At 56.1% G+C, this 25,366-nt stretch overlaps 9 protein-coding genes across 9 annotated transcripts; 5 read left to right on the forward strand and 4 right to left on the reverse strand.

Annotated features, from left to right (window-relative positions):
* Positions 1–1,622: 1,622 nt before the first annotated feature.
* Positions 1,623–2,128, forward strand: ACO1O0_003694 (uncharacterized protein; the record flags this gene model as incomplete). The annotated part of the gene is given in 2 exon segments (XM_083193138.1): positions 1,623–1,828; positions 1,843–2,128. The coding sequence occupies 2 exon segments, from the start codon at positions 1,623–1,625 to the stop codon at positions 2,126–2,128; spliced, it is 492 nt and encodes a 163-aa protein (XP_083052195.1).
* Positions 2,129–3,288: 1,160 nt separating this feature from the next.
* On the forward strand, positions 3,289–5,143 carry ACO1O0_003695 (Metallo-dependent phosphatase-like protein; the record flags this gene model as incomplete). The annotated part of the gene is made up of 2 exons (XM_083193139.1): positions 3,289–3,421; positions 3,486–5,143. The coding sequence occupies 2 exons, from the start codon at positions 3,289–3,291 to the stop codon at positions 5,141–5,143; spliced, it is 1,791 nt and encodes a 596-aa protein (XP_083052196.1).
* A 357-nt stretch (positions 5,144–5,500) lies between these two features.
* Positions 5,501–7,281, reverse strand: ACO1O0_003696 (major facilitator superfamily domain-containing protein; the record flags this gene model as incomplete). The annotated part of the gene is made up of 5 exons (XM_083193140.1): positions 5,501–5,536; positions 5,622–6,473; positions 6,543–6,622; positions 6,681–6,927; positions 7,012–7,281. 5 exons carry the CDS (start codon positions 7,279–7,281, stop codon positions 5,501–5,503), a joined length of 1,485 nt encoding a protein of 494 aa, XP_083052197.1.
* Positions 7,282–9,364: 2,083 nt separating this feature from the next.
* On the reverse strand, positions 9,365–10,795 carry ACO1O0_003697 (acyltransferase-domain-containing protein; the record flags this gene model as incomplete). The annotated part of the gene is made up of 4 exons (XM_083193141.1): positions 9,365–9,731; positions 9,794–10,242; positions 10,297–10,540; positions 10,614–10,795. The coding sequence occupies 4 exons, from the start codon at positions 10,793–10,795 to the stop codon at positions 9,365–9,367; spliced, it is 1,242 nt and encodes a 413-aa protein (XP_083052198.1).
* Positions 10,796–11,755: 960 nt separating this feature from the next.
* POS5 (NADH kinase) lies at positions 11,756–13,076 on the forward strand (the record flags this gene model as incomplete). Its single annotated transcript, XM_083193142.1, has 2 exons — positions 11,756–11,764; positions 11,793–13,076. The coding sequence occupies 2 exons, from the start codon at positions 11,756–11,758 to the stop codon at positions 13,074–13,076; spliced, it is 1,293 nt and encodes a 430-aa protein (XP_083052199.1).
* A 1,357-nt stretch (positions 13,077–14,433) lies between these two features.
* Positions 14,434–16,501, forward strand: PLB1 (lysophospholipase catalytic domain-containing protein; the record flags this gene model as incomplete). The annotated part of the gene is made up of 3 exons (XM_083193143.1): positions 14,434–14,497; positions 14,591–15,109; positions 15,174–16,501. 3 exons carry the CDS (start codon positions 14,434–14,436, stop codon positions 16,499–16,501), a joined length of 1,911 nt encoding a protein of 636 aa, XP_083052200.1.
* Positions 16,502–16,956: 455 nt separating this feature from the next.
* On the reverse strand, positions 16,957–18,624 carry ACO1O0_003700 (cytochrome P450; the record flags this gene model as incomplete). The annotated part of the gene is made up of 3 exons (XM_083193144.1): positions 16,957–17,058; positions 17,123–18,265; positions 18,328–18,624. 3 exons carry the CDS (start codon positions 18,622–18,624, stop codon positions 16,957–16,959), a joined length of 1,542 nt encoding a protein of 513 aa, XP_083052201.1.
* A 3,411-nt stretch (positions 18,625–22,035) lies between these two features.
* Positions 22,036–22,889, forward strand: ACO1O0_003701 (uncharacterized protein; the record flags this gene model as incomplete). The annotated part of the gene is made up of 3 exons (XM_083193145.1): positions 22,036–22,270; positions 22,318–22,435; positions 22,487–22,889. The coding sequence occupies 3 exons, from the start codon at positions 22,036–22,038 to the stop codon at positions 22,887–22,889; spliced, it is 756 nt and encodes a 251-aa protein (XP_083052202.1).
* Positions 22,890–23,747: 858 nt separating this feature from the next.
* Positions 23,748–24,292, reverse strand: ACO1O0_003702 (thioredoxin-like protein; the record flags this gene model as incomplete). Its single annotated transcript, XM_083193146.1, has 2 exons — positions 23,748–24,185; positions 24,236–24,292. 2 exons carry the CDS (start codon positions 24,290–24,292, stop codon positions 23,748–23,750), a joined length of 495 nt encoding a protein of 164 aa, XP_083052203.1.
* Between the last annotated feature and the right edge of the window lie 1,074 nt (positions 24,293–25,366).

Raw genomic sequence — 25,366 nt, forward strand, 5'->3', positions numbered from 1 at the left:
GGGATACGCCGTAAAACGAAGAAGATATCCACGCAATTGCCCCGTGGAATATTTAGAATCGTTGTCGAGATGACCCCATCTTCAGAAGTTCCATTACAAAAGTCTAGGCACCTATCATCAATAGTGACCGCCATGTTCCATTGCTCCAACGCTGTCTGCAACATTGACTGTATCGCCGGCTTTCTTCCAGGAAGCAAAAAAGGGGGCGATTGTGAAAGGGAGCAAGGGAGGAAGAAAATGCCTAGGCTTACAGTCGCAGCGGGGTCGATGTCGAACATACTGGTGATTTTGTGATTTTGTGTTTGATAACCATAAGTCTCGGAGATTTATTCCAGTGCAAGTCATAGGTGCGTAAGGGCCCTTGTGTACGAGATGAATATTTTACAGTATTTCTTGTAGCTATGAAGCGCAGCTAGCGGCGGCATCTCTCAGGTCTACAAACACTGACATCTTGCGTGAGCCATTTCCAGACCAGCATATTCCCTGCCCGTCACCCCACCATCTGTATACGGGTGACGCTGTCCAGTAGTTGGCTTTAATGGCTGCGACCTGACATGGGCTCGCGTTCATCGAGGTGATAAAGTTGTGGAATGATTACTTACGGTCCCGAAAAGTACTGTAAGAATCGAAGCATTATTCCGACAATCGTCGACAACCTTCTTCGCGGAAAGCTCTAGTCAATTGTGGTGAGTGGGTTACTTATTGATCGTTATTATGGGACTTCTGAATTGAAACTTCGAAGTAGACATTGACAACAACTATGATGAATGCAAACCTGGAATACTTGGTCTCAGACCTGGAGAAAGTATTATAGTGGCCACCCGTTGAGACCGTGAAAGTATCATATCGTCCTGGCAGTACATACCCATCTGAGCCCGAATACAATTGAACATTGCGATATATATAGTGACCAACTGGCGAGCGGATTACAGGCTTCACAAGGCCTTGAGTATCAGAGGCAGGAGAGGTGAGATCGCACTATTCTGCCTGCGAGCTCCCACCCCAACCTCGCAGTCAGCTTCACCCCCATAGCCTCGCCATGATGTCAATATATAGGCCGCATGCAGCGTTATCTGCGAGAAAGACGAGAAAGGAGTATGATCGGCGTCTCTATTTGTCCATGGACATGATGACATGGGAATTCATCTTGACCCCTGCTAGTCGGTTTCTCCTACGCACATGGATGCAGGTGTGTGGCGAATTGATGGCACAGTGACGCACATGTGCTCAGGTGTCACCACCATCAGCTGGAGAACCAACGTGCTCGTGATGTTTCCATGGAGGACTAATGCTTGGCATGGGCAGTCTCTGAGTGTGATACGAGTTCCATGGATATTTAAGCACGCCGTCTGTACTCCGACAGATTCATCCAAGCGTTCCCAAGAATCTACCGTTCCTGGAACCCCTTCAAGCACGGGTGTATCACATCATCATGGCAGACTACGTGTACCCGCCCAGGCGACACGGCGATGACCGACGCAATGGCTACCACTATGACGACTACAGGCCATCTCGACACTACAACCCTGAGAGGCGACACACCCAGGCCAGGCCCCCAGACCGACATCGAGACCGAGATTATGCCCCCGTAGCTACACCACGGGATCGTCGTTCACAGAGACATGGCCGAGACTATCCCCCTCCAGAACAGCGACGCGACCGCAGGAGAACACGTTCAGTCGACCGACACGACTATGGGCACCGTCACCGAGACCCCTACGCGCGCGAACACCGCCGTCGCCGCCACCACAGTGACTCCCCGTCCCGCGACTCACCGCGAGGTCATGGTCGTGGTCACAACAGCCACGCCCCTCGCCGGAGACGGGCCGTCAGCGACACAAGGCCGGATGAAAAGCTCAACAACGCCGCCAAGGCCGCCATCAACGCCGCGGCCGTCGAGGCAATCCGTGTCCGGGGCCAGCCGGGCGAATGGGCTGGGCCCAAGGGCGTGAGAGTGGCCACGGCAGCGCTGGGGGCTGCTGCGACGGACGCAGCGGCTGACAAGTTCCACGAGGGTGATGGGGATGAGAAGAAAGGAAAGCGGGATCATATCAAGTCGGCCATCGGGGGCCTGCTAGCAAACCGGGTGCTGAACGGGCCACGAGATGAGTTGCGGAGGCATCAATGAGGGCGATGGATGTGAGCGGGCAGAAGTCACGAGCATCATGACGGAGCATCACAACATGCTAGGCTAGCTATAATAGCCCCAAATTTGACCATTCTTCCCTCGTCGGCTCTGCGGGTTCTACATACCTTTGAGTATACAGTATGTGTCAATTATGCGAATTGCCGGATCCGGATAGCAATTTACCCCCGGTGCAATCCGGCCGGCGCCGAATCCCCGGAGCCGGGACCGGGTGGCGACTGGTGATGCCGATAATACTGCTACGTCGATGAAGATCACTCAATGGTACTAATCTACACTTAAATACGAGTGTTAGGACACACCTCGCAGAACTCGCTCGGAACTCCCCATTGCAAGATATCAACAGTAGGTAGCTGGACTTGTTGGCTACTCGTCCTCTAGTATGGTCGCGTCGGCCACTCCCGACGTGTAGACAAGGTCGCCAAGATCAAGGCGCCAGCCTCGCAGACCGCCCATCGAGGCCTCGAATACCTTGGCCTTGGGACACCCGCCGGCGCGAGGTAAAGCAACTGATAAAAGCTGTGCTCGCATCGTCTCCAAGAACCGGGTGCCAGGGACTGCTTGGCGATAAAGAGGTTCCTTACCCGAACAGGCAACTCCAGTGAAACGCCCAGAAAGACGTCCACAAGAGCTGATTCGCTCCCCAGTGTGCAAATGCACTGGGCCATGAGCTAGAAATGGGAGGACCTGCAGGACCCTTTGTCTGGTTTGTTCTAATTTGTTTGCCTGTCTGGGGAGGGCATCGATTGGACCCAAACTCTTACGTGCACCAACATGTTCACGCCAGACCATGAGACAAGTTCAAGACAAAGAGGAGCTCCATATTCCCCGCCCGCCAAGCAAACAAAGCAATAAGCTCGGGCCAAATCAGCTAAATCGCTGCCCTGTCCAGGATCGTGGCTGGAACCCCGTGAGGGTCCGCCTGCGATAAGCCAATGGCCTTCCCCACGTGTATCTGGTGGCTTCGATGATCCCTGTGAGACAGTGAGAACTGCGACCCTGTCGTCGGCCTGTCGCTCCCCTGTGATCCATCGGATTTCCCCGTACCTTATTTAAATAAGGTCAATGGCACCGTCACCTGCCTAGAGGATCCCAGTTCACTGTTTGGCACCCCTCTGTCCACAACATCCAACGGACCGGCCATGAAGTCCTCCATTGCCCTCGCCGCGATCAGCGCCCTCGCTGGGTCTGCGCTGGCTGACGATGTCCTCATCAGCCGGCATGCCAGTCACCTGAACCGCCGTGACATCAACGAGCAGGGCCAATGGAACGTCTGTACGTCTTGCGCCAGTCCCCCCCTTTCCCCATTGCGGTCAGGCACTGATATACATGAAATTAGCCTTCTTCCACGTCAACGACGTCCACTCCCATCTCGACGAGTTCTCGTCGTCTGGAACCGACTGCGAGGAGCCCGAGGAGGGCTGCTACGGCGGCTACGCGCGCATCAAGGCCAAGGTCGAGGAGCTCAAGAAGGCCCAGCCTGACAACCTGTGGCTCAATGCGGGCGACGAGTTCCAGGGCACCCTCTTCTACTCCTTCTACGGCCCGGAGAAGATCTCGGCCACGGTCAACGACCTGGGCTTCGACCTCATGACCCTGGGCAACCACGAGTGGGACGGCGGCGACGATGAGCTGGGCGCGTTCCTCGCCAACCTGACCTTTCCCGTCGTCTCGTGCAACGTCAAGAGCGAGAACAAGCTGCTCAAGGAGCACATCAAGAACTACCATATCTTTGAAGACAAGAACCTGGCCATCATCGGCGCCACCACCCTCGAGGTGCCCTCCATCTCCAGCCCCGGCGAAAAGACCAAGTTCCTCGACCCCGTCAAGGAGGTGCAGAAGGCCGTCGACGAGATCCACGACAAGTTCCCCGACGTCAAGTACATTGTTGCCCTGACCCACATTGGCTACGAGGAGGACCAGGAGCTCGCCAAGAAGACGACGGGCATCTCGCTCATCATCGGCGGCCACAGCCACACCCTCCTGGGCGACATGGAGGACGCCGAGGGCAAGTACCCCACCATTGTCGAGAACAAGGATGGCGACGAGGTCTTTGTCGTCACGTCGTACCGCTGGGGCGAGTACCTGGGCTCCATCAACCTCCTGTACGACGAGGACGGCAAGATCATGGGCTACCACGGCGCGCCCATCCACATGACCAACACGACCTCGCAGGACAAGGAGCTGCAGGCCAAGATCGACGCCTGGCGCGGTCCCTTTGAGGAGTTCGCCGCCGAGGTCCTGGGCTCGACCGATGCCGAGCTCGTCCAGGAGACGTGCCAGGAGGAGGACTGCCTGATGGGCCAGGTCATGGCCGACGCCATGCTCGAGTACCGCCAGAACATGACGGCCAAGACCAAGACCGGCCCAGACTTTGCCCTGATCAACGCTGGCGGCGTTCGTGCTGCCATTGGCGAGGGCAACATCACGCGCGGCGAGGTCCTCACGTCGTTCCCCTTTGGCAACGCCGTCGTCGAGCTGTCCTACACGGGCGCCGAGGTGCGCGCCATCCTCGAGGGCTGTGTGTCCATGGAGAACCAGAAGACGGGCGCGGAGATTGGCTCGTGGTTCCAGGTGTCGCGGGACCTGGTCGTCGAGTACAACCCGGACAACGACGCGGGCAAGCGCCTGGTGAGCGTGACTGTGGCCGACGAGCCGCTCGACGACAAGGCCGAGTACCGCATCGTGACGCTCGACTTCCTAGCGGGAGGCGGCGACAATATCTTTGTGGCCACCAAGGACTTTGCCACGCTGGACCTGCAGGACGAGGTGCTGGTGCAGTACGTCGAGGCGCACTCGCCCATGAGCCCCAAGCTGGCCAAGCGGGTCGTTTTGACGGATAAGCAACCTAGCGACGAGGATGATGCTGCGGGCGGTGATGGCAAGGGCGAGGGTAAGGAGGAGGAGGATGATGATGCTGAGGATGGTGCTGGTGTCCTGGGGGCGTCTCTCTGGGCTGTTGTTGCTGCTGCCGGTGTTGCCGTGGCGGCCCTGTAAATATGTATACCGTTGAGCAAAGTGCGAGATAGCGAGCCATGTTGTTACAATTCTAGCATCTCTAGCATCTCTTGCTAGTTTATTTGAAGTATGCCGCACACGAGGTACTTCGTACTCACCATCGTCGTCCGGTACATCGTCAGGGGACCGGGAGATAGAAGACACAGGCATCTTGGTCGTGCAGTCGCCCATTCACACAACGCACTCCATCGGAGTGAACAAACTTCATACTGATACAACCATGAATGTATTCGCACATACGCAATCACCAAGCTATACCCCCTCCACTAAAACTGACAAAATGAACAGCACCTGGCTCGTATACAAAGGGTATCCTCCTCAGCTCCCACACTGCCCCTAATAGGTGTACCGGAAGTCAGCAGAAGCATCCTCCTATTAATATAGTCAGTTCGGTTCACAATTTGAAAGCCAGTCTTATAAGTCAAAAGAAGGGGGGGGGGGGGGGGGGGGAACTCACAGCATGCGGCTCGAGGATCTTGCCCTCGTTATCAGCCTTCTTGTTCTCCTTGTAAAAGGCCAGGTCGCACACCCCCACGAGGATCACGTTGAACAGCGCGCACGCAATGCACGCGTACATGCCGGGCTTGTACCCCGTAGCCTTGTCCTGCTCACGGAATACAAGACTGCCCGCGATGCCGCCGATGCCACCAAAACCGACGAGCGTGGCGCTGCAGAAGGCGCGCTTCCACTGGCCGCGCAGGTTGTTGGCCTGGAAGCTCATGGCAGCGGGCACGTTGGAGTTGGCGCCGGCCGTGACGAGGAAGACGCCAAAGTAGCGCACCTTGGGGTTCGCCGCCCAGCCCATGATGGGCAGGCCGATGAGCGCCAGCAGCATGTTGGCGAGGATCGAGGGCCCGCGCAGGCGGTACTTGTCGCCCATCCAGCCCGTGATGAGCATGACGATGCCCGCAAAGGCGTACGGTGGCGCGACCAGGCACTGCGCCTCGGCGACGTCGAAGCCCAGGTTCTCCATGAGGATGATGGGCAGGGTGTAGGCCAGCGCGTAGGACATGGTCGTCGAGTTGAAGAAGATCAAGGCGTAGGCCCAGATCTTCCAGTCGGTGCCGGCGCTCAGGAACTTGCGCATGTTGAAGGGCTCCTGGTGGGCGTCGCCGCGGTCGCGGGAGATGCGAGAAACGACCCAGGCACGCTCACGCTCGCCCAGGAAGCTCCAGTTCTTGCGGTTAGAGTCCGGGAAGTCGACCAGCAGCCAGTAGCCCGCGACGCCCAGGGCGCAGGTCAGGACGCCCTCGATGATGAAGATCCACCGCCAGCCCGTGAGGCCCTCGCGACCTCCGAGTTGCATGAGCTGGGGGGTTTGTCAGCTCTGAAATTTCCCTTTTGCAGATGCCTGCTGGGCATAAAGATATTTGCTTACACCGTAGGCCAGGATACCAGCAAAGGCAGAGGCGACGCAGCCGAGGAGATAGAAGAGCGAGTACCGCTTGCCCACCTCGTCTATGCGGGTGTCAGTCATCCGGAACTCATCAATTATTTCTCTTTCCCTATTACTTACACCGAGTGTACCAAGTGCTCAGCAGGTAGACGCAGCTCGGGAAGAAGCCCGCCTCGAGCAGGCCCAGGATGGCACGGAGGCCCGTCAGCTCGCCGTAGTTCTTGGTGAAGCCCATACCGATCATGACGGCACCCCAGAGCAGCGTGATGACCGCGAGATGGATCCGCGGCCCGATGGCGCGGATGAGGATGGTGGACGGTGGCTGGAAGATGATGTACGGGATGAAGAAGACGAGGTTGGCAATGTTCTGGTCTTGTCAGCTTCATGATTTCTCACAGTTTTCCCCCCGGCTGACAAGGAGGCGATGAGATATGAGTCGAGGGGAACGCACATATCGGAAGCCCGTGAGGAGAAGCTCCTGGCTCATGCCGGCAATGTTGGCCGCGCTCATGTTGGTGCGGTCCATGAGACTGACGCAGTACATGGCACCGACTGTGACCACGAGGCGGCGGTCGACGCGCCGTATGATTTTTCTCTGCTCAGTGGGCGTGAATCCATGGCTGTCGTCCTGTTCGTCCACCGTATTGACGGCGTCGACGTGGCGGAACTCGGTGTCGTTCTTCTCGAACTCGGCCGATCTGGCGGGCTCACTGGCTGCCATGGTTGCGAGAGATGGGTGGATAGACAGCTTGAGGAGGCGAAGGGATCGGTGGTGAGGGGACTGGAGAGGCAGGATGGGGAGACGAGAGGAGAGGCGAGGGAGGATGAAGAGGGAGGAAAGGCTCTATTAAGAACCCTGGGGAGCTGGGGAAATCCACAACCGGTCGACTGGGTACAAGAGTCGCAACTTGGGGTCCCGGATCCATTCTTTTCTCGCCCACCTGGTGTAGGCCACTTGCCGGTCACGTACCTACATGTACATGTATCTTGACTCGCACGTATAGAATGCAGCACATGCATGCCATGCCCACTATGACTCCGTACTGCAGGAGCTAGTATTGCAGAGACCCATACCGTCCAGTCTGGATCTCCATCAGTTCCGCCCCCGAGAAGCTCGACATGTGTGGCAGGGTTCTCCAGAGTGTAGTGTTAGTCCCCAGTCCCCCAACTTCGGAGACTAACGGGGCCCCGCGTCCCTCACCGTCTCACGGATGCAAGCCTAAATCCCCAACTTGGCCCCATCTCCCTCGAAGGCTGTCTGTCTGAACAGGCTCCATCCCTGGGCGCCTGCTGGTCCCGAGATGCAGCCTGATCCTACCTCGGCCTGACACGCACGAATCGCACTATTCAATGGTGGCAGCGCCCCCGGTTTCGTGAAATCTATTGACTCTGTTCAGCCAGAGACAGCAGCCCATGCTCACGGGTCCATTCCGGACGTGGATACGCTGCACAACGGACAAGGAGGAGGAAACATGGACAAGATCTGGGGACGGCCCACCAGTGATACGCATAGCCCACACACACTCCGTAAGCCCGACCACTTATGGACGTCGGTGGCCCGCGGGGTACAGAGGAGTAGGTATGAGTAGTATCAAAATATTCAATGCTCGAGAACAGCCGGCAGGCCAAGCCTCGAGCGATCATCGCATGCTTGGCGGCCGGGCCAGTTGCCTGTTTGGGGGAACACCCACGAAAATCACGTTACCCGCTGGCCGTGGACCGTCGTCGTCGTCAGGGAGCCCTCATCAGCCGGATAACCCTTGTCCTGCGCTGGCAGATGACAATTCGCACCGGCATGGGCGAGAAGTGGCTGGACCTGTAGGCTTTGTGCCACACATGGTACAATGCCAGCCCAGCCCACGATCAAGGTAGTGCGAATACAGGAGTTTACTTTACACAGCCTGTGTTGACAACTTCTACCAGGTAGTTAATACCTATTAGCATTTGTCCTCTGCCATCTATCTCCGCTCGACCCCGGAATCCTTCCGCCAGGCCCACCGCATCAACTGACTCCCCAGCGCAGACATCTCCAGCCAAAGCCAAGATCGGACCACGAGCTTAAGTTAGACGCCACAGGCAGAGCCCGTCCAGTAAGGACAGCAAAGAGGGCCGGGGTTTAACTGTAAAACGACCTCCTCCGCGAGTCCCCGCACTCTCCCCCAGTCTCCACAGCCCGCACCCTCCCCACCCCCAGCCAACTCCAAGTACCAGTAGTCTGTTGTACTTGTACAGCTGCCGAGGCATTCCTTTCCCACCGTATAATTCAGCCCAATACAGAAAAATAAATAAAGCTGAAACAGGTTACAGGCCCCAAGATCTGTGCGTGCTTCATCTTGGCAGCGTCTGTCAACTGAGTCGAGACCATGCCCCAACCACGTTGGCACTTGCCTCTCCCTACCCTGCACCCTGAGCTTGACAGGCTTGGCATTCCGTCCTGCATGCTATTATTATTACGTGGTGGTTGAGGCTGAAGAGTGCAGTGGAATACTCGTAATATTAATCGCAAGATCTTCCCAGTTGAGAGTGGGGGTGTTCCGAATTCTGCCGTGTGGTGCCTGCATTGCTTCCCTTACCATTATCGTAATAAACCATAGCCTGTCAGCCTTAGACCACCCATCTTGGCCAGCGATGCCTCTTCGGGACACAGACGCGAATCTCAACGCTATTGTTCCCCAACCCAGACCCTACCACATCTGTGTAAATAAAGAATCCATGTCAGACCGTCAACGCCATCTGAAACCCAGCTCCCAGCAAATCACAACCCCGTCCCTCCTGTCAGATCCTCGGCTCGTGGCTGTCGCCCCCTATAATCCAACGAGCTTGCCCGCCACCTGCCATGCCTTGCGCACGTTGTTCCAGGCGAGGCCGCAGAGGCCCAGCACGGTGAACACCTGGAGTATCTCCCAGGGCCTGCGCGTCTTGACCTCGGTCTCGACGTAGTCCGTCTCGGCGCCCACCATGGCCGGGAACCGCCCCGTCGTCAGGTACTGCTCGATCAGCGCATCCTTCTCGTACCATACCTCGCGCAGCCAAGCGTCGAACTTTTCCGCGTCGTCCAGCGGTATGTCAGCCACGGCGAACCGTCTCCAGTAGAAGTTGACTGACTTGGGGGGCCGGCCCTGGAAGTACGTGCTCGAGAGGCCGAAGAGCTGCTCGCCATACTTGCCGCGACTTTTATTCCTTGGTTAGCATCGATTTTAGGGATCATTCTACTGGTCGACATGTTCACTTACGGCACGCCCTCGTACGCGACCGTGCAGTCATACACATAATCGACGGTTCCCTTGAGCTCGGTGAGGCAGAAGAACATGCCCGTGCTCCGCGGGAGCAGCAGGTGCTCTGGGTCCTGAACCTCCTGCTTCTTCGCCCAGCTGGCCGACTTCTTGCGGCCATTAGCGCACAGGTTGGTGCCCTCGGGGAACAGCAACAGCCACATGGGATCAAAGTACGTCTTGCCGCTGGGGCTCGTCTTCTGCTTGCGCAGCTTCTGGAGCCGGTACGACAGCCGGGGCTGGTCGGTGGCCATCTTGCGCGACATGAAGATGAAGCCGTAGAACAACATGCCCCAGCCGACAATGGGGATGTACTTGAGCGACTCCTTGAGGATGATGTATATGTGCCCGTGGAGCCCGGGGCGGTTCGTGTACGCAACCCACCACAGATACAGCCAGTCAGTGTAGATCTAACCCGCCATTAGCTGCTGCCTCGGATCCTGCCTCACGACGGTACTATTCACCTGATGGTTCGCAATCAGGACGATGCGCTCGGGAAAGAGGCACTCCACACCGCCGTCCGCGGTGGGCCGTATCTGGCCGGCCACGGACGCGTCGCCGCTGATGCGGATCTTGGTCGGGCCCCAGATGTGGGTCATGAGGCTCGTAACGAGAGCAAAGGAGCGCTTCGTCATGGCCATATAGGCATAGTACCATTCGCGGTTGATAAAGTACAGCGGCGAGCCGACGACCTGGGTGAAGACGATTCTGGCACACCCCAGACAAGCGTTAGCTGATAACGGCATCTTTGGTGTCACAGAAACACGGGGATAGTTCGTACGTGACACAGCAAGTGATGAAGTACGTGGAAAAGGCCGCAGCTCGCAGAAGCTGCATAGCAGTTCCGTAGCTCTCCTTCCCCGAGGGGTGGTGGTCTTTGGGACCGGTCATGATGGACTTCTCTGCCAGCCCCGCGGCATCCGGCGAAGGGATGGCGGTGTTGTTGTCTTTGGGCTCGGCCATGATGGCGATAGCGAGAGGACGTGGGGCAAGCCCAAAAAACAACAGTCGGTCTAATGTGAAATAGACCAGAGAATGTAGTCGTTTGTTATTAAAGATGGAGAGCCGAGCTCGTGCCCATATCGCGGCGCCCAAGGTTAGGCGATGCAACCGGAAGGCCGGATGGATGGTGGGGGAGCTCACGCGCGCCGAAGTCGCAAATGTGATGGATGGTGTAAACAGGCGTCGAGGCCAACGATGGACAGCCAGACTCGTAGTCTGGTCAGATGCCACAGGCCGAGTCGGTGGTGACAAGTTTAGCAGATGTCCGAAGGGCAGGAAAGTCGATGGAGTCGAGATGGCTGGCGTTCACATGATGACGTGCTGGGACCAGGCAGCCAAGATGACTTTGGGCTGGAAGCGGGTTGGGACGTGAAGCTCCCGCCCTGGATGTGGAGCCTTGCTGAGCCCTACATGCTGCTGCGCCTGCCCACGGCGATCACAGATGCCTGGGCCAATCAGCAACCGTCTATTCATGCTGAGTTCCTGGGAATGGCGCAGGAGGGATCGTGGTGAAGATAAAGAACGACACTGCTTGATTATCCCTGGGGGAGGAGAAGTAGATACTACAAGTAATTGAGGTAAAACATTGAAAGACCAACTGGAGCCTCTTTTTGACTGGTGCTGTGGATGGACTGACATGTGACGATTCAAGCAGAGCTCCCCCGCAAAAGCAATTTGGGAAGGCGGTGGGGCGCCCTGGGCACCATTCTGAATTTCTGCCGCTCGGGTTTAGTGCTGGCGTCATTTCAGGGCCCTACCTATTCCCAGAACATCGTTGCTTTGTTTTTCCTTCTGCCTACATCGGCAATGAAACCCGTTTAGCATGTTTAGTCGCAGGCTCCTCGGTGAGCATCTGTTCTCCAATCCTTCGCCATGGCGATCCCTCGCACAGCCGATCCGGGCTGCGGATGCCTCGGCGCCATGCATCAGGTGGCTCTCCTCGACTCGAGCTCTCCAGGACAATGAGATCCGGACCATCGCCGACCTCCCTGATCGACTCCACCCTCGCTATATGCAGAGCTCCATGCCCGGCTCCTCACTGCTGGCCCTGAAATGGCCACGGCCGCCGCGGAATCTCCTTCTCGTCCAGAAGCTGTATAGCAACGAAGTGACCGAGTCGGTCATCAAGTTCGCCAAGCACATCCACAACGACTACCCCGACGTCAACCTCATCCTTGAGCCTCGCATCGCGTCGACGATCCAGAAGCGCCTCCGCGTCCCCATCTACGCGTCCGACGATCGCCCGGGAATGGCCGATAAGGTGGACGCTATTGCGACCTTTGGCGGCGATGGGACGGTTCTCCGGGCAGCTAGCTTGTTTAAGCTCCACGGGTCGGTGCCCCCGATCGTGTCGTTCAGCATGGGCACGCTGGGATTTCTGGGCGAGTGGGACTTTTCTGAGCACAAGAAGGTCTGGAGAGAGGTGTACATGAGCGGCAGCGACGTTGCCATGAGAGACGCTGCCGTACCCAAGGGTATTAATGATCAGGTTGTCGACCCGCCCACACATAGTGAATGGGAGCGGATGAAGGGCAAGAGTATGGGGGCTCAGAGGACCGCCAAGATCCTGCTGCGACATCGGATCAAGGCCGACATCTTTGATGCCGACGGCAATAACATCAACGATCGGCTGTCTGACACGCTGGCAGACGAGGCCAAGTCGCTGGCTAAGCCTATTGCAGGCTCCCTGGAACAGTCACCGTCCCTGCGTGCCGTCAATGAGATAACTGTCCATAGAGGCTCGCATCCGCACCTGGCCATCATCGACATCTACCAGAACGGCCACTTTCTGACCGAGACAATTGCCGACGGTATTCTCATCAGCACACCCACCGGCTCCACTGCGTACAGTCTGAGCGCCGGCGGGCCCATCGTGCACCCGCTGGTCAAGTCGATCCTCATCACCCCCATCAGCCCCTGCAGTCTGAGCTTCAGATCGCTGGTGCTACCGCTGGACACCAAGGTCACGCTGAGGATGAGCCCCAAGAACCGGGGTCGTGAGCTGGATCTGAGCATCGATGGCCGTCGGTGCGCGGGTGTGCCGCCCGGGTCGGAGCTCCGAGTCGAGGGCGAGTTTGTGGGGCGCTCGCGCGAGGGTCCTGGCGAGGAGTGGCATGGAGGGGTGCCGTGTGTGATCAGGACTGAGGACGACGACCCATGGGTTGGAGGGCTGAACGGGCTGCTCAAGTTTAATCATCCCTTTGGACGGGAGGCACCAAGTGTGGAGTTTGCTGATGATTAGTTGTAGTCTTGAGAGATACCCGCCCGGATGCATGATAGCGAAATGCATGTTCGAAAACAGTTTGTTTTGGCAAGGGATACTACGGTACTGGGTGTATGCCTTGTGGTGGCAGGGGCAACAGTCTGGGGACGCCACCGGCTGACCGAGACAATCCAAGCTATCCCGAGGACCTGAATGCCCGATCATGCTGGGTCGGACCCGAGACCTCCTACGAGTAATCATATATAGCTGATGAAGTACTCCGTACAGCACAACCAGAGCCATCGCGCTACAAGATACTAGCGCTTAGTATTACCTTAGTATACGAGTAGTATTGACAAATGTTGCCTTGAAGCACCGAGGCCTCCGGTACTCGTATAGAATACTCGTAGCGGTTGGATTCCGCGAGGCGGCGCAGGCCACGCGGCTGGCTTGGCGGTTTCATCTAGGGCGCAAAGGCTTGTGGAAACTCGTGATGTACTGACAAACCAACAACAACAACAACAACATGACCGCTGCTTCCGGAGTGTTACGGTGGGTACTCCCTCGTACAGGAGTCGGCGGCGTTGGTTGACTTCGACGCATTGAGCCTGTAGCCACGTGGGCTGTGGTTAAGACAAGGCCCCAGGGAAGGGCATCCTCCCAGAGGGGATTCGTAAGGCCCACTGGTGTTTGCTGAGGCCACGATGGTTCGACAGTTGGCTGTGCAGATGGGGCTTGGGACGGTTTGCCTTTTAGTGAGACATAGGACGTTTATTGGGCGGCTAGAGCCTAAAACGGAGTGTATGGTGGGTGGAAGCGAGTCAGCCTGTGAAGGGTCCGGGTCCATCTATGGGCTGAGATTTCACAACACGGTATTTCTGTGCCGGGCGGAAAGGCGACGATGCGAGTCCGAGCGGGTGATGGATGGGAATAACAGGCGGAACTTACGGAGAGTCGGGGTCCTCGGGGCTCGAAAGATCCGCCTTGGGAGATGGATGGGGGCTTCTTGGCGTGATCCTTAGGGCGCTAGCCGGCTACCCTTGAGCCCGCCGTGGCTTGGCAGTGGGCAGTTGGCACTGGAAAGCACCGTTTAGCACCTTCCTGACACCCGTCACTGCCGTCAGCAGGAAGGGGCCCCAGCACCAGAGCGCAGCAACAGCGCTGCAGCCCCCAAGCCCCCAGCGTCATCTTCACCACGATCCTCGATGGGGCAGAAATTAAAGTCCATTGCGCGTCCCTCCCTCAAACCATGGGCGAGAAAAAGTAATCACCCCGCCGATTCCTTTCCTCTCCTTGCACGTCTTGGTGCTTTGATTTCCCTTCTTTGCTGTCGTCTTTCTCACCCAATACATTCCCTTTTTTTTTTCTCTTGCCGAAGGCTGGCCCACTGCCCGCCATGAATTGCCTGACGCTTCTGTTGGCGGCGGCCTCCGTTACAGGGGCGACCGCACAGTATGCAGGTACGGTCCCTCAGTCCCGTCCTCCTTGTCTGACCCTCGGGTTGTCTAGTTGGTGATGCAACCTCAGAGCTGACACCTTGGCTGTTGTTCTAGGCGCCGTATCTCGCGATGTCGCCGTCCGAGCTGTTGACAACGCCCCTCATGGATATGTGCCCACCGAAGTCGACTGCCCCAGCGACCGCCCTACCATCCGCGATGGCACGCGCCTCTCCCAGCAGGAGAAGGACTGGGTCGTAACCCGCCGCAACGAGACTATTGAGCCCATCCGCGACCTACTCTCCCGCATTGCGATCCCCGGCTTCGATAGCGCCACGTACCTGCAGAATGCGGAGAAGGATGCGACCGCCGTCCCCAACATCGGCCTTGCCTTCTCGGGAGGCGGCTACCGAGCCATGCTAAGCGGCGCTGGCGCCTTCGCTGCGTTCGATTCTCGTTCCGACGGGAGCGACGCCAAGGGGAACCTGGGAGGGCTGCTGCAGAGTTCCACATACATCTCGGGTCTGTCCGGCGGCGGTTGGCTCGTCGGCAGCATCTACACCAACAACTTCACCACCGTCGAGGCGAGTCTGAGCTCGGGGAACATTTGGCAGTTCCAGGATTCGATCCTGTCTGGTAGGGAACCTCGTGGCACTGTGTGACTCTAGCAAGGGGGCTGATGTGCTGACTATGACCGCAGGCCCTGAGCAGTATGCCCTATTCGATTATTATACCGAGATATTCGACCAGGTCGGCGACAAGGAAGAAGCTGGGTACGAGCGCTCCATTACCGACTACTGGGGTCGCATGCTGTCATTCCAGCTCATCAACGCCACCTACGGCGGGCCTGGCTACACGTTCTCCTCCATTGCCGATGACGAGGACTTCAAGAATGGCAAGGCGCCGCTTCCTTTCCTCATTGCCGTTGGCCGCAAGCCCGGCGAGAAGGTTATCCCGGTCAACTCGACCGTCTACGAATTCAACCCGTGGGAGATGGGCTCCTCGGATAATACCGTCGAGGGATTCGCCCCCCTGCGCTGGGTCGGCTCCAACTTCACGGATGGTAAAGTGGCCAAGGGCGGCAACTGTGTCAGGGGCTTTGACAATGCTGGCTTCGTCATGGGTACCTCCAGCAGTCTGTTTAACCAGATTGTGCTTTACCTCGATGACCCAGACAGTGGCTACGTCCCCGAAGGCGTCCCTGATATTGCGGTGGATGCCCTGAGTTCCATTCTCAACCACATTGGCGGTGACAACGACGACATTGCCGACTGGACCCCCAATCCTTTCAAGGGCTGGAACCCCGAGAAGAACTACAACGTGGACGAGAACCGCCTGACGCTGGTCGACGGAGGCGAGGATCTCCAGAACGTGCCCTATCACCCTCACATCTACAAGGAGCGCGAGGTTGACGTCGTCTTCTCCCTCGACAACTCGGCCGACACTGAGTTTGCCTGGCCCGACGGCGCCTCTCCCATCGCCACCTACGAGCGCTCCCTGACCGACATCTCCGAGGGAACTGGCTTCCCCGCCATCCCCGGGAAGGATACTTTTATCAACCAGGGCCTCAACACGCGACCCGTCTTCTTCGGCTGCGACGCTTCCAACACGACGGAGCGCACGCCCCTCATCGTCTACATTCCCAACTACCCCTACGTCTTCATGTCCAACACGACCACCTTTAAGCCGTCCTACAACGAGTCGGAGCGCGACGCCATGGTCCAGAACGGCTGGGCCGTTGCCACCCAGTTGAACGGCACCCGCGATGAAAATTGGCCCGTCTGCGTCGGCTGCGCTATGCTGTCCCGCAGCTTCACCCGCACCGACACCGAGGTGCCTGAGGCCTGCCAGCAGTGCTTCGACCGCTACTGCTGGAACGGCACCCTCGACGAGTCGGAGGCACCGTCGTACCAGCCCACCCTCTGGGGTGAGGCCTTGGACGTCAACGAGAATGCTGCGACCCGGGTCCTGGGCGGGGCCCTGACGGTACTAGTCGCGGGCCTGGTTGCCGTGGCAGTCGCGCTGTAAATACTCTCGCGACATACGTTTTTTTTTTTTGTTTCTTGATTGATACCTACTCTTGTCGTATTCTCAGCATCATTAAGGCGAGGTCAGGATACCCCCGGGGGAGGGAGGGATACCTGGAAGAGATCGGGATGCCCCTAGAGATTGGGCTAGCCAAATTGCCCTGGGCCATTATTTGTATAGATGGGATCTGGGCAAAATGATTCACGAGGGGCTTGTTGAAAAGTGAGACGCTGGCATTGTTAAGCACGGGCAGAGTCCTTCGTTTCTCGTTGGATCCTAGCAAGCATAGCATTGGAATGTTCATTCCGTTGATACAGAGATACGTGCATTGTTGTATGATGCTCGTTTGAAGCAACGCTATATATAACTCCGATACAACGGAGACCGGCACTCCTTTATCGACGACTCGTATCTGCCTTGCGGTCGTGGCCATCACCTCCACTTTCACCCAGCGTCTATGCCTTCTGCCGGCGGGTGATGATCATGGGCATGTCCGTCTGGTACATGAACCAGGCGTTAAAGTACTTCCACTCGTGGTCGGGACTCGTCAGTTTGATCTGGAGTCCGTATTAGCGCCAACTACCCGCGACCCTTGCATATCGCCGGAAAGGGTCGACTCACATCAAACGCCGTGTACAGCGTCGCAAACAACTTGTACATGAGCACCTTGGCCATGTGCTTCCCCATGCACACGCGGCTCCCCGCCCCGTACATTAGGTCCGTCGCCTCCGCCATGCGCCGATACCGGTGCGCAAACTCATCCTCGCCCTCGTCCCGCCCCCGCAGCCACCGCTCTGGCCGGAACGTCTCGACGTCCTCGCCGAACACGTCCACATCGCGCGTCACGACGCACGGGTTCATGCCCACCTTGGTCCCGGCGGGGATGAAGCGTCCGTCGGGGAGCTGGAACCCTCCCGCGGGGACCTCGCGCTCGAGCATGAGGCCCAGCGCGGGCGTGATGCGGTGGGACTCGAGGGCTGCGGCGTTGAGGTAGGGCAGGTCCTTGATGTCGCGCCACTGCACGGGGAGGGACAGGTTGGCGGCGTCGAGCTCGGCGAGGAGGGCCCTCTCGGCGGACGGGGTGCGCGAGATGTGGTACACAAAGGACCGCATGGCGCCCGAGGTGGAGTCTCCGCCCGCGAGGACGTTGAGCATGATCCAGTTGATGATCTGGCTGTCGTCGACAAAGTCCGGGTTGCCCTTGAGGGTGTAGTACTTGTCGAGGAACGTGTCGACGGGCTTCGTCTTGTTGCCCGCGGCCATGTCCTGGTGGTACTCGGTGATCATGCGCACCGTGTAGACGAAGCCGTTGACGAGAGGGCGGGGGCCGATGCGCAGCACGGGGTTCTTGTCGAGCCACTCGTCGATCCAGGGCATCTGCGACACGGGGGCAAAGTACTTGAGCCCCGCGGTCGACTCGCCGATGATGCCCTCGACGTCGCGGCCCTGCTGCAGGAAGCCGTACTGCTTGCCGAAGCTGACGTTGGCGGTGGCGTCCCAGGCGTAGTAGGTGAGCCAGTCGTCCATCATGCAGACGGGGTTGTCCCTCTCCTTCTCGGGGTCGGCGAAGCGCGTGGTCAGGACGGCAACGAGCTCGCGCAGGGTCTCGTCCATGAGGGGCTCCATGTCGAGGATCTTGGTCATGGACCAGAAGCCGCGGATGGGGTTGCTGTACTTGGCGTGGAAGGCCTTGTCGGGTGTGTTGAAGATGTTGGGCATGCGCTGGCCGTTGACGACGACGTCGTTGACGCGGTACATCTCGCTCTGGCCTGTGTGAGTACATGTATTCGCCATATCGGAATGACCTAGGGGAGGAAGGGTGTTACCTTGACCCAGGCATTCTTGGTCGTGTAGATGACCTTGATGAGGTCTGGATCACTGATGCTGATGCAGTTGGTCCCGACACGCACTGCCGTACCCCACTGGCGGTGCCAGTGCTTGAAATTGGAGTCCACCTTGCCCTGGAGAGTGAGGCCAGACCGGTAGAAGTTGGTGAAGCGGGCGAGGGTTGGCCCAGAGAAGTGACGGAGCGGGGAGAAAGCCAGTTCGTACACTATCCAGAGCCCGATGAGGGCTGCCGCACCCAGGGCGACGCTGGTGCCCGATAGTTGTACGATAGCCATGATCCCAGTAATACTAGGTAGTATTCTGCGGTATGACAGAGCGGAGACGAAAGACAGTGGGAGTGGGAATGTCTCGGAGGCTGACACCGAGGGATATGGAGTAGCTACTGCGAGGACTCGAGGAGGGGAAAGAAGCTCGAACAGACAGGGATTCCCATGGGGCACAGGTGTCAAGGCCAGCCTGAGAATGGGAGGGATCCATACATTGGACTCTCGCTTCTAGGTAACCGCTCGTAATACCACTAGCAGTAGTACTATATCGAGTGGCGCCCATCGTCCATGTTACCGCTTGCTGACCTGCTGCTCACCCTGCCCCCGGGTGAAGTAGCTAATCAGACGAGGGTCCAGCATCGCGCTCCATGCACGCCAAACTCTCTAGCCTGCATAGCTAGCAGCCAGAGAGCCGGGAACGGTCCAAAACCCGGGCCCTTGAGTGAGAATAGAGCCATACTGGTGGGCTTGTACGTGGGCCTCTCCGTTTTAGTCCCATCCCCCGCTTCTTAGTGTTACCCATGGTGTATAGACAGCATATCGGGCCATTGACACTCGCTGTTTTCTCAACATGTAAGCAAGGCTTGGGAAAAAGCGTCACATTGTCTATGATCTCGCTCACCGTGCTTAATCACCTCAAAATTCCATCACAGTTCAGGCAGTGCCTGGGAGTCCTCGACACAGACCGCATTATTTATCGACAACATCTGCAGGCGGTATCATGCATGCGCTGGCTCAATGACCTATAAGGAGAAAGCTACCGGCTCAACCCCTCCCCACTCACACATGCATATTGACTGGGGCCGGCATCCATGGATGCAACGTGCTGGTATTCGCCAATGTCATCACCAAGAAATTCCCTGGTACACGGGAATTGGGTGGTGGTCTGGTGGGGTTTGGCGACGAGGCTGCAACTTGTTGGTAGCCATGGCTATTATGTGGATTTCAGCCTGGAGCAATGCAGGCTTCAACAGATGTTCTGACAGAAAACGCCTTGCCAACTGGTCTGTATATGGGCTCCAGCTTCTTACTTCGTATGTGTGCTACTCGCATTATTTTCAAGTCGGCCGTGTCTAAATTCGAACACGTCTTGACCACGTTGATGCATACAACAGTATCTTTTGTCTAGAGCCAAGTATCGCTTCTTCCAGAGCAAGTCCGGCTCCGACCCGGGGAGCCGAATGCTACATATACCATGTACGTCATATTAATCAACAAGATCAAGGTTGCTAATTCGCCGAGAAGCGAGTGCAGAGAGTGGTGTCAACAACGTTAATCTCCGCACTCATGACTTGCTCATAGTACTCTGTACAAGACGACAACATTCTTTAGTCAACCACTTCGTATCCGTACAAACATACATGATACGATGTGTACGTACGTAGCCACCCGTTGAACGTTGATCCCGGCTCCCGGCCCCATTACGCGACCACCCCCTGCAGATGTGAAAGAGTGGGATGGGGCTGGATTATATGTACTCACGCCATGCAACCTGGGGTTTCCAGCCTTCCCCCGCAAGCAATTAGGGACGGGATCCATCATGTTGGCTACGCACTTTTTGTACGTGCACGCTCATGTGCACAGTCAGAACAAGTCGCTAGGATCTAGCTGCGCTATACGGAGTACAGTGCTGTGCAACAACATGTAGCCGGGTCCTGAATGTACCAGCAAACACATCTCCCGTGGCTGTCACATATCATGTTTCCCATGTATACCTTGAAACGCAGAGCTTGCCGCGATGGGTGGCAGGGTATTGACGGTTGGTCAGGACCAACCGCCATTTTCCCATTCAGCTTTTTGTTCCCAAGATTCTAAGGGAATTGTTATGAACTGTTGTGAAGTGTGTGGCAGCAGCGGTCGGAGCACAGGCTGGCGTTGCGTTTGCGACATTCAGCAACACTACTTCGTTGTCGTCCGAGCTTCAATTCTTCCACAAACCTAAAACCCAATGACTCTTCAGAGAATCCTTACTTAATGCACGTGGAAGGTATTTGCATATTCTTTCAAAAGGGGATTCCATGGCACTTCGACCGATACTCTCACACATAACATTGAAGTCTCATCGCGTCCTTCCGCCTCCACGGAGCCACAAATCTCAGAGAATATGGAACTCGGAATATTACCGCCAACAGTGCCCCTTCTCGTAACGACAATAGTGGATCTGTCCTGTAGACTTGGGGGGGTTTGTCCCAAGCACATCTAACAACCGTTGGCCAACGCCGTAACGTGAGCCCATCGCGAATGTTACCCGGTTGCATGGCTAATACAGTCTGCAGCTATGCGGCGCATTGTGTCGGAGTTGTGAGCTCAAATTCTGTCTGTCATCTTGAGGGTGAATGGCAAGAGGTGATACTTCAGGGGCGACATCTTATCCAGCATCAAACATGCCAATGAGGTTTGCTCCTATTCAGTGCGTACCCCGTCCAATCAATATCCATAAGAAGTTCCTTTGCTTCTTCTGTTATACTCCAAGTACATGGAAGCTTTGTAAATGTTGCTAGTGGATTTTGAGAGGTTAACGTACTTGATTTCTGCCAAATCAAACATTAGGGGAAGTGGTCGCGATGGCAGGTTGTCCACAAATGATAGAACCAGAGTCGGATTTGGTCCCAGAACAGAAGGTGCCGAAAAGGAATAGCCGAGTATCATCAGCACCTCCGAATCTCTATCAGAATTCAACTTATATCAACGCGAATGCCCCGGCCCGCCACAAGGGGCGGTGCCCCGGGTCCCGTCCCGGTGCCGCCTGGCTCCCGTCTTAGCGGCTGGTCTCCCCCCCCCCGTTTGCAACATCTGGGTGAAAAGAGAGATGGAGGCTGTGGAGTGCGGCGCATTCTTTGGCTAGACGTCAAAGTCCCACTCGCATTCAAGTCAGAAGTAATGTAAATTTCTCTCTAATACGGATCCCGAGCAGGAAACATGGTCATATAACATATACTTCACCCAGTGTATTCCATCTCTAAATGCCATAATTTCTCTCCGACCTGGAGCCTGTGGAAACCGTTCAACGATTGGGCGCTATACACAATGTCTGACACAGCTGGACCGGGCGCAGCGACGCCATCACCAGAGTATCTTGCAGAGAGCCGGCAAGCAACGATCCGAGGCGTCACATGGATGTCAGTGTCGGCGCCTATGGTTGTTGTCGCCGCACGTCTTTACACTCGTCTCTGTCTCCGGAAGGTCTTTGGGCTCGACGACTGGCTTATTGTGGCCTCCATGGTAAGGTCCCTTTTTGAGTTCGTCTAGCTTCTGCTTGAGCTGACAACGACCCAGGCACTTCTTGTCAGCTATGGAGGCGTAATTGAGGCGGCTGTAGGAAAGGGATTAGGACGACATGCCGAGTACGTGATGATAAACATGCCGCAGAACGCCATCTCCATAGCCCTCCTGGGGCAAGTCGCCCAGCCGCTCGTTATCATGGCGTGCGCATTGGGCAAAACATCGTTCATCATCACACTCCTTCGGATTGGCTCCCAGCGCTGGGTAACAATTCTACTGTGGTTCATACTTGTCACCATGAACCTCCTCCACATTCTTGTGGCGATCCTACTGTTCTTTCGCTGTGAAGACCCGCGTGTCCTGTGGGATACAACCATCGAAACCACGTGCTGGCCCGTTGATGTCTATCTGCATATTATGAACTTCATTGGCGGTGTGTGGCCTTTTCCGTCCTGTCCGATGTTTTCTGACCATTTCCAGCGTACTCGGCGGCCACGGACTTTATGCTCGCTCTCATCCCCTGGATGGTCCTTTGGAATCTCAACATGAAGAGGAAAGAAAAGGCTGGCGTCGCAGTTGCCATGAGCCTTGGTGTCTTGTAAGTGCCCTCATTCTGCGGTATTATAGCCATACCCCCTGACCCTTCCAGCGCCGGCGCCACGGCCATCATCAAGACCACCTATCTCAAGGCCAACAGCGTCTCTAAAGACCCGACTTACGACGTCGGCGAGCTTCTCCTCTGGGCCGGCGCCGAGAACGCCCTCATCATCGTATCCGCCTCGGTGCCGACTCTGCGGCCGCTCCTCCGCGCCATCTCCCCGTCCACGAACAAGAGCAGCGGCAACTCGCATCCACTCAAAAACATGCCGAGCAACCTCAACAACGTCTTCACGCCAAAGTCCAAGCGCGGGCAGTGGAGCGCCATTGTCGAGACTGAGGGACATGCCGAGCAGAACTCGGATAATAACAGCGACAAGAGCATACTCAAGCAGGATAACAGGCCGCAAATTAGGAAGATGACTGAGGTCAACGTATCATATGACCAAAACTAATCTACACGCTAATATTCTCTAGGAGAGAATCGTAGGACTCGGGAGATTTCGAAGAGCGGAATAGCTAAAGAAACTTGTATAGAATTTAGCAAGAAAATAGGCGGCCATATACATTTACATAGCTACTGGAGCCACCCTCAAGGGAAAATAAAACCATGGATGACCAAAGCCGTGCGTAAGCACCTAATGTAGTAACACCTAACCATCTCATCGCTTGATGAACCATCGGCCGGTAGTCTAAGACTTCTCGACCCCACACGACATTCGCGTTGTCCCGGTCTCATCTCATTTTACCAACACCTTAAGCTACTATTCTCCCCTACTTCCTCTTCACCATGCACGATACAGTCCGACTGAGTGCCGGCCAGTTTCATTCTGCCTACGAGGACAGTTTGAGAATATTCCATTTAGCTCACTAACATCGGTTCCTGATGCAGGGGCTATGCCAATTCACTATAAGATGTTGAACCGGGAGAGGCAGCACATCTCGGAAAATGCAACCTGAAATATCTTTATTTGGTTACGCTTTGAAGGTTATGCGCAGCACGGGCGTGATATATGGAAGCATGACTGGATTGACATGTCCCACTCTGACGACGACAATGGTTTAGAACAAATCAACTCCTGGCAGCTCGCCCAAGCCGGCGTCCCAGATAGAGCACTGACTATTAGATGTAGATCATTTCACAGGTGACTTAGACCGCGGATAAGGGATTCTCTGATGAATGATAGTATAGTATCGCTATGATCGAATTGCCCTTGCTCGGGAGTCACCTCAGCTTTCATGCAAATGATCATTCCATACGCATCTCTCATCCGACACATGGCCTGTCTACCATGTGGAAATCCCATCCTGATTCAGGAGCTCTTCTGAGCCAAGGCTTGAACGACAGCTTCCAAGGCTGTGCGGTCCGCACCGAGAATCCTATCAACCAATCCATCATCGGTGAGGCCAACAGATTGACGGCCCTTGATCGCCTCCACAGCTACTCCCTTGGGCACACCATTCTGGAAGAAGACAAAGGTTGGCATGGCAGAGACACCGTACCGCCCAGCGACGTTCTTGACGTGGTCAACATTGACCTTGGCGAAGGCGAGACGGCCCTTGACAGCGTGGCTGTCAGCCAACTTGGAAAAGATGGGCGCAATGGCGCGGCATGGAGGACACCAGTCAGCGTAGAAGTCGACAACGACATTGGTGGTGGAGGATAAGAGGGCGTCCAGCTCGTCATCCTTTGTGACTTTATGAACGTGGCCAGAGGTTTCGGGGATGGGGGAACGATCCGTAAAGAATACCTTGCCAACGAGTCAATACCGTCCGATGACAAGCTCGGGGATTTACTCACTGGGTATAAAATCAAAAGAGCGATGAAAGCCCAGATGATATAGGTAATGGTATCCATTTTGCGATATGGTCGAGTAGTTGGGCAGGAGGCGAAGTATGATGCTCAGGATGAGGTGATGACTCTGCATGACATGAGGCTTCAGTTGATGATGGATTGATTGGTCTTATCCTTGCGGAGTGGGGTTAATTGTCTAAACGGCTATGTCGGTATAACGGGGTTCGGGGATACAATAATACCTTGTACGAATACCCTTTGACAGTTGAGCTACCCGGTAACCTGATACGACCCATTCCAATTTCATCATTCAGCTTACACTCGAAACCATAGCAGTCTTTCACCTTAACTTGCAGGAGTCAGACAATCACCGGAAACTGTTATATGGCCCCCATCTGTATCTTTGATATCATAATTATAAGCACCGCCCAATGCAGCTTTTGGTATGAACGCAGCGATTGTCCAGACTGCGTTACAATAAGTCACTGGCATGCCCACGTAAAACGGTTCAGCCTAGCGTAGAGAAGACTTTAGTCAGGACCAAGACAGTGATTTCATGTCGACACTTACTTGCATTTTAAAAAATGTTGCTATGCAGATATTTCGAAGAATGCCAATACTGCTAGATTGTGCCTGCAAGAGCAGAAGGGACCCAGTAGAGGGGCAAGAAAACTTTATGTACTCACTTGGTATGCGCTGACTGTTGGTCATACGGTGCTCAAGGTGTCATATCTGCAGCTTAATCCTGGTGTTGATGGTTTATTGGACGCTTCTCCCGGCGTTTGACAAGTGAGGCGAGCAAGGTGTAACCCGTGACCGTGAGACTGTGATTGCACATTAAGCTCCGTTACCGAATTATCTCAGCCCCACACACGTTCGACCACTAGACCCATCTCCATCTCCTGGGGATAATATACGTTGCTCATCGTCATCGCTTATACGACGCCGGCCATCCTCGCCCCGCATATGCGTGACCATCTTGATATCTTCGGTGACGCGGATGCCAGCTCCTGCGTCCACACCCAGTTCCCCCCGATACGTTGACACGATTAGAGTCGGTGCCGTTCCCCATGTATGTTTTGTCACGGGGACTGGTAGACCTGGAACGGCCCAAGCTCTTGTAGAATATCTTCCGAT

The sequence above is a fragment of the Amphichorda felina genome (genome assembly GCF_050947745.1).
Source record: "Amphichorda felina strain 45539 chromosome Unknown scaffold_3, whole genome shotgun sequence".
Classification (NCBI taxonomy): Eukaryota; Fungi; Ascomycota; class Sordariomycetes; order Hypocreales; family Bionectriaceae; genus Amphichorda; species Amphichorda felina.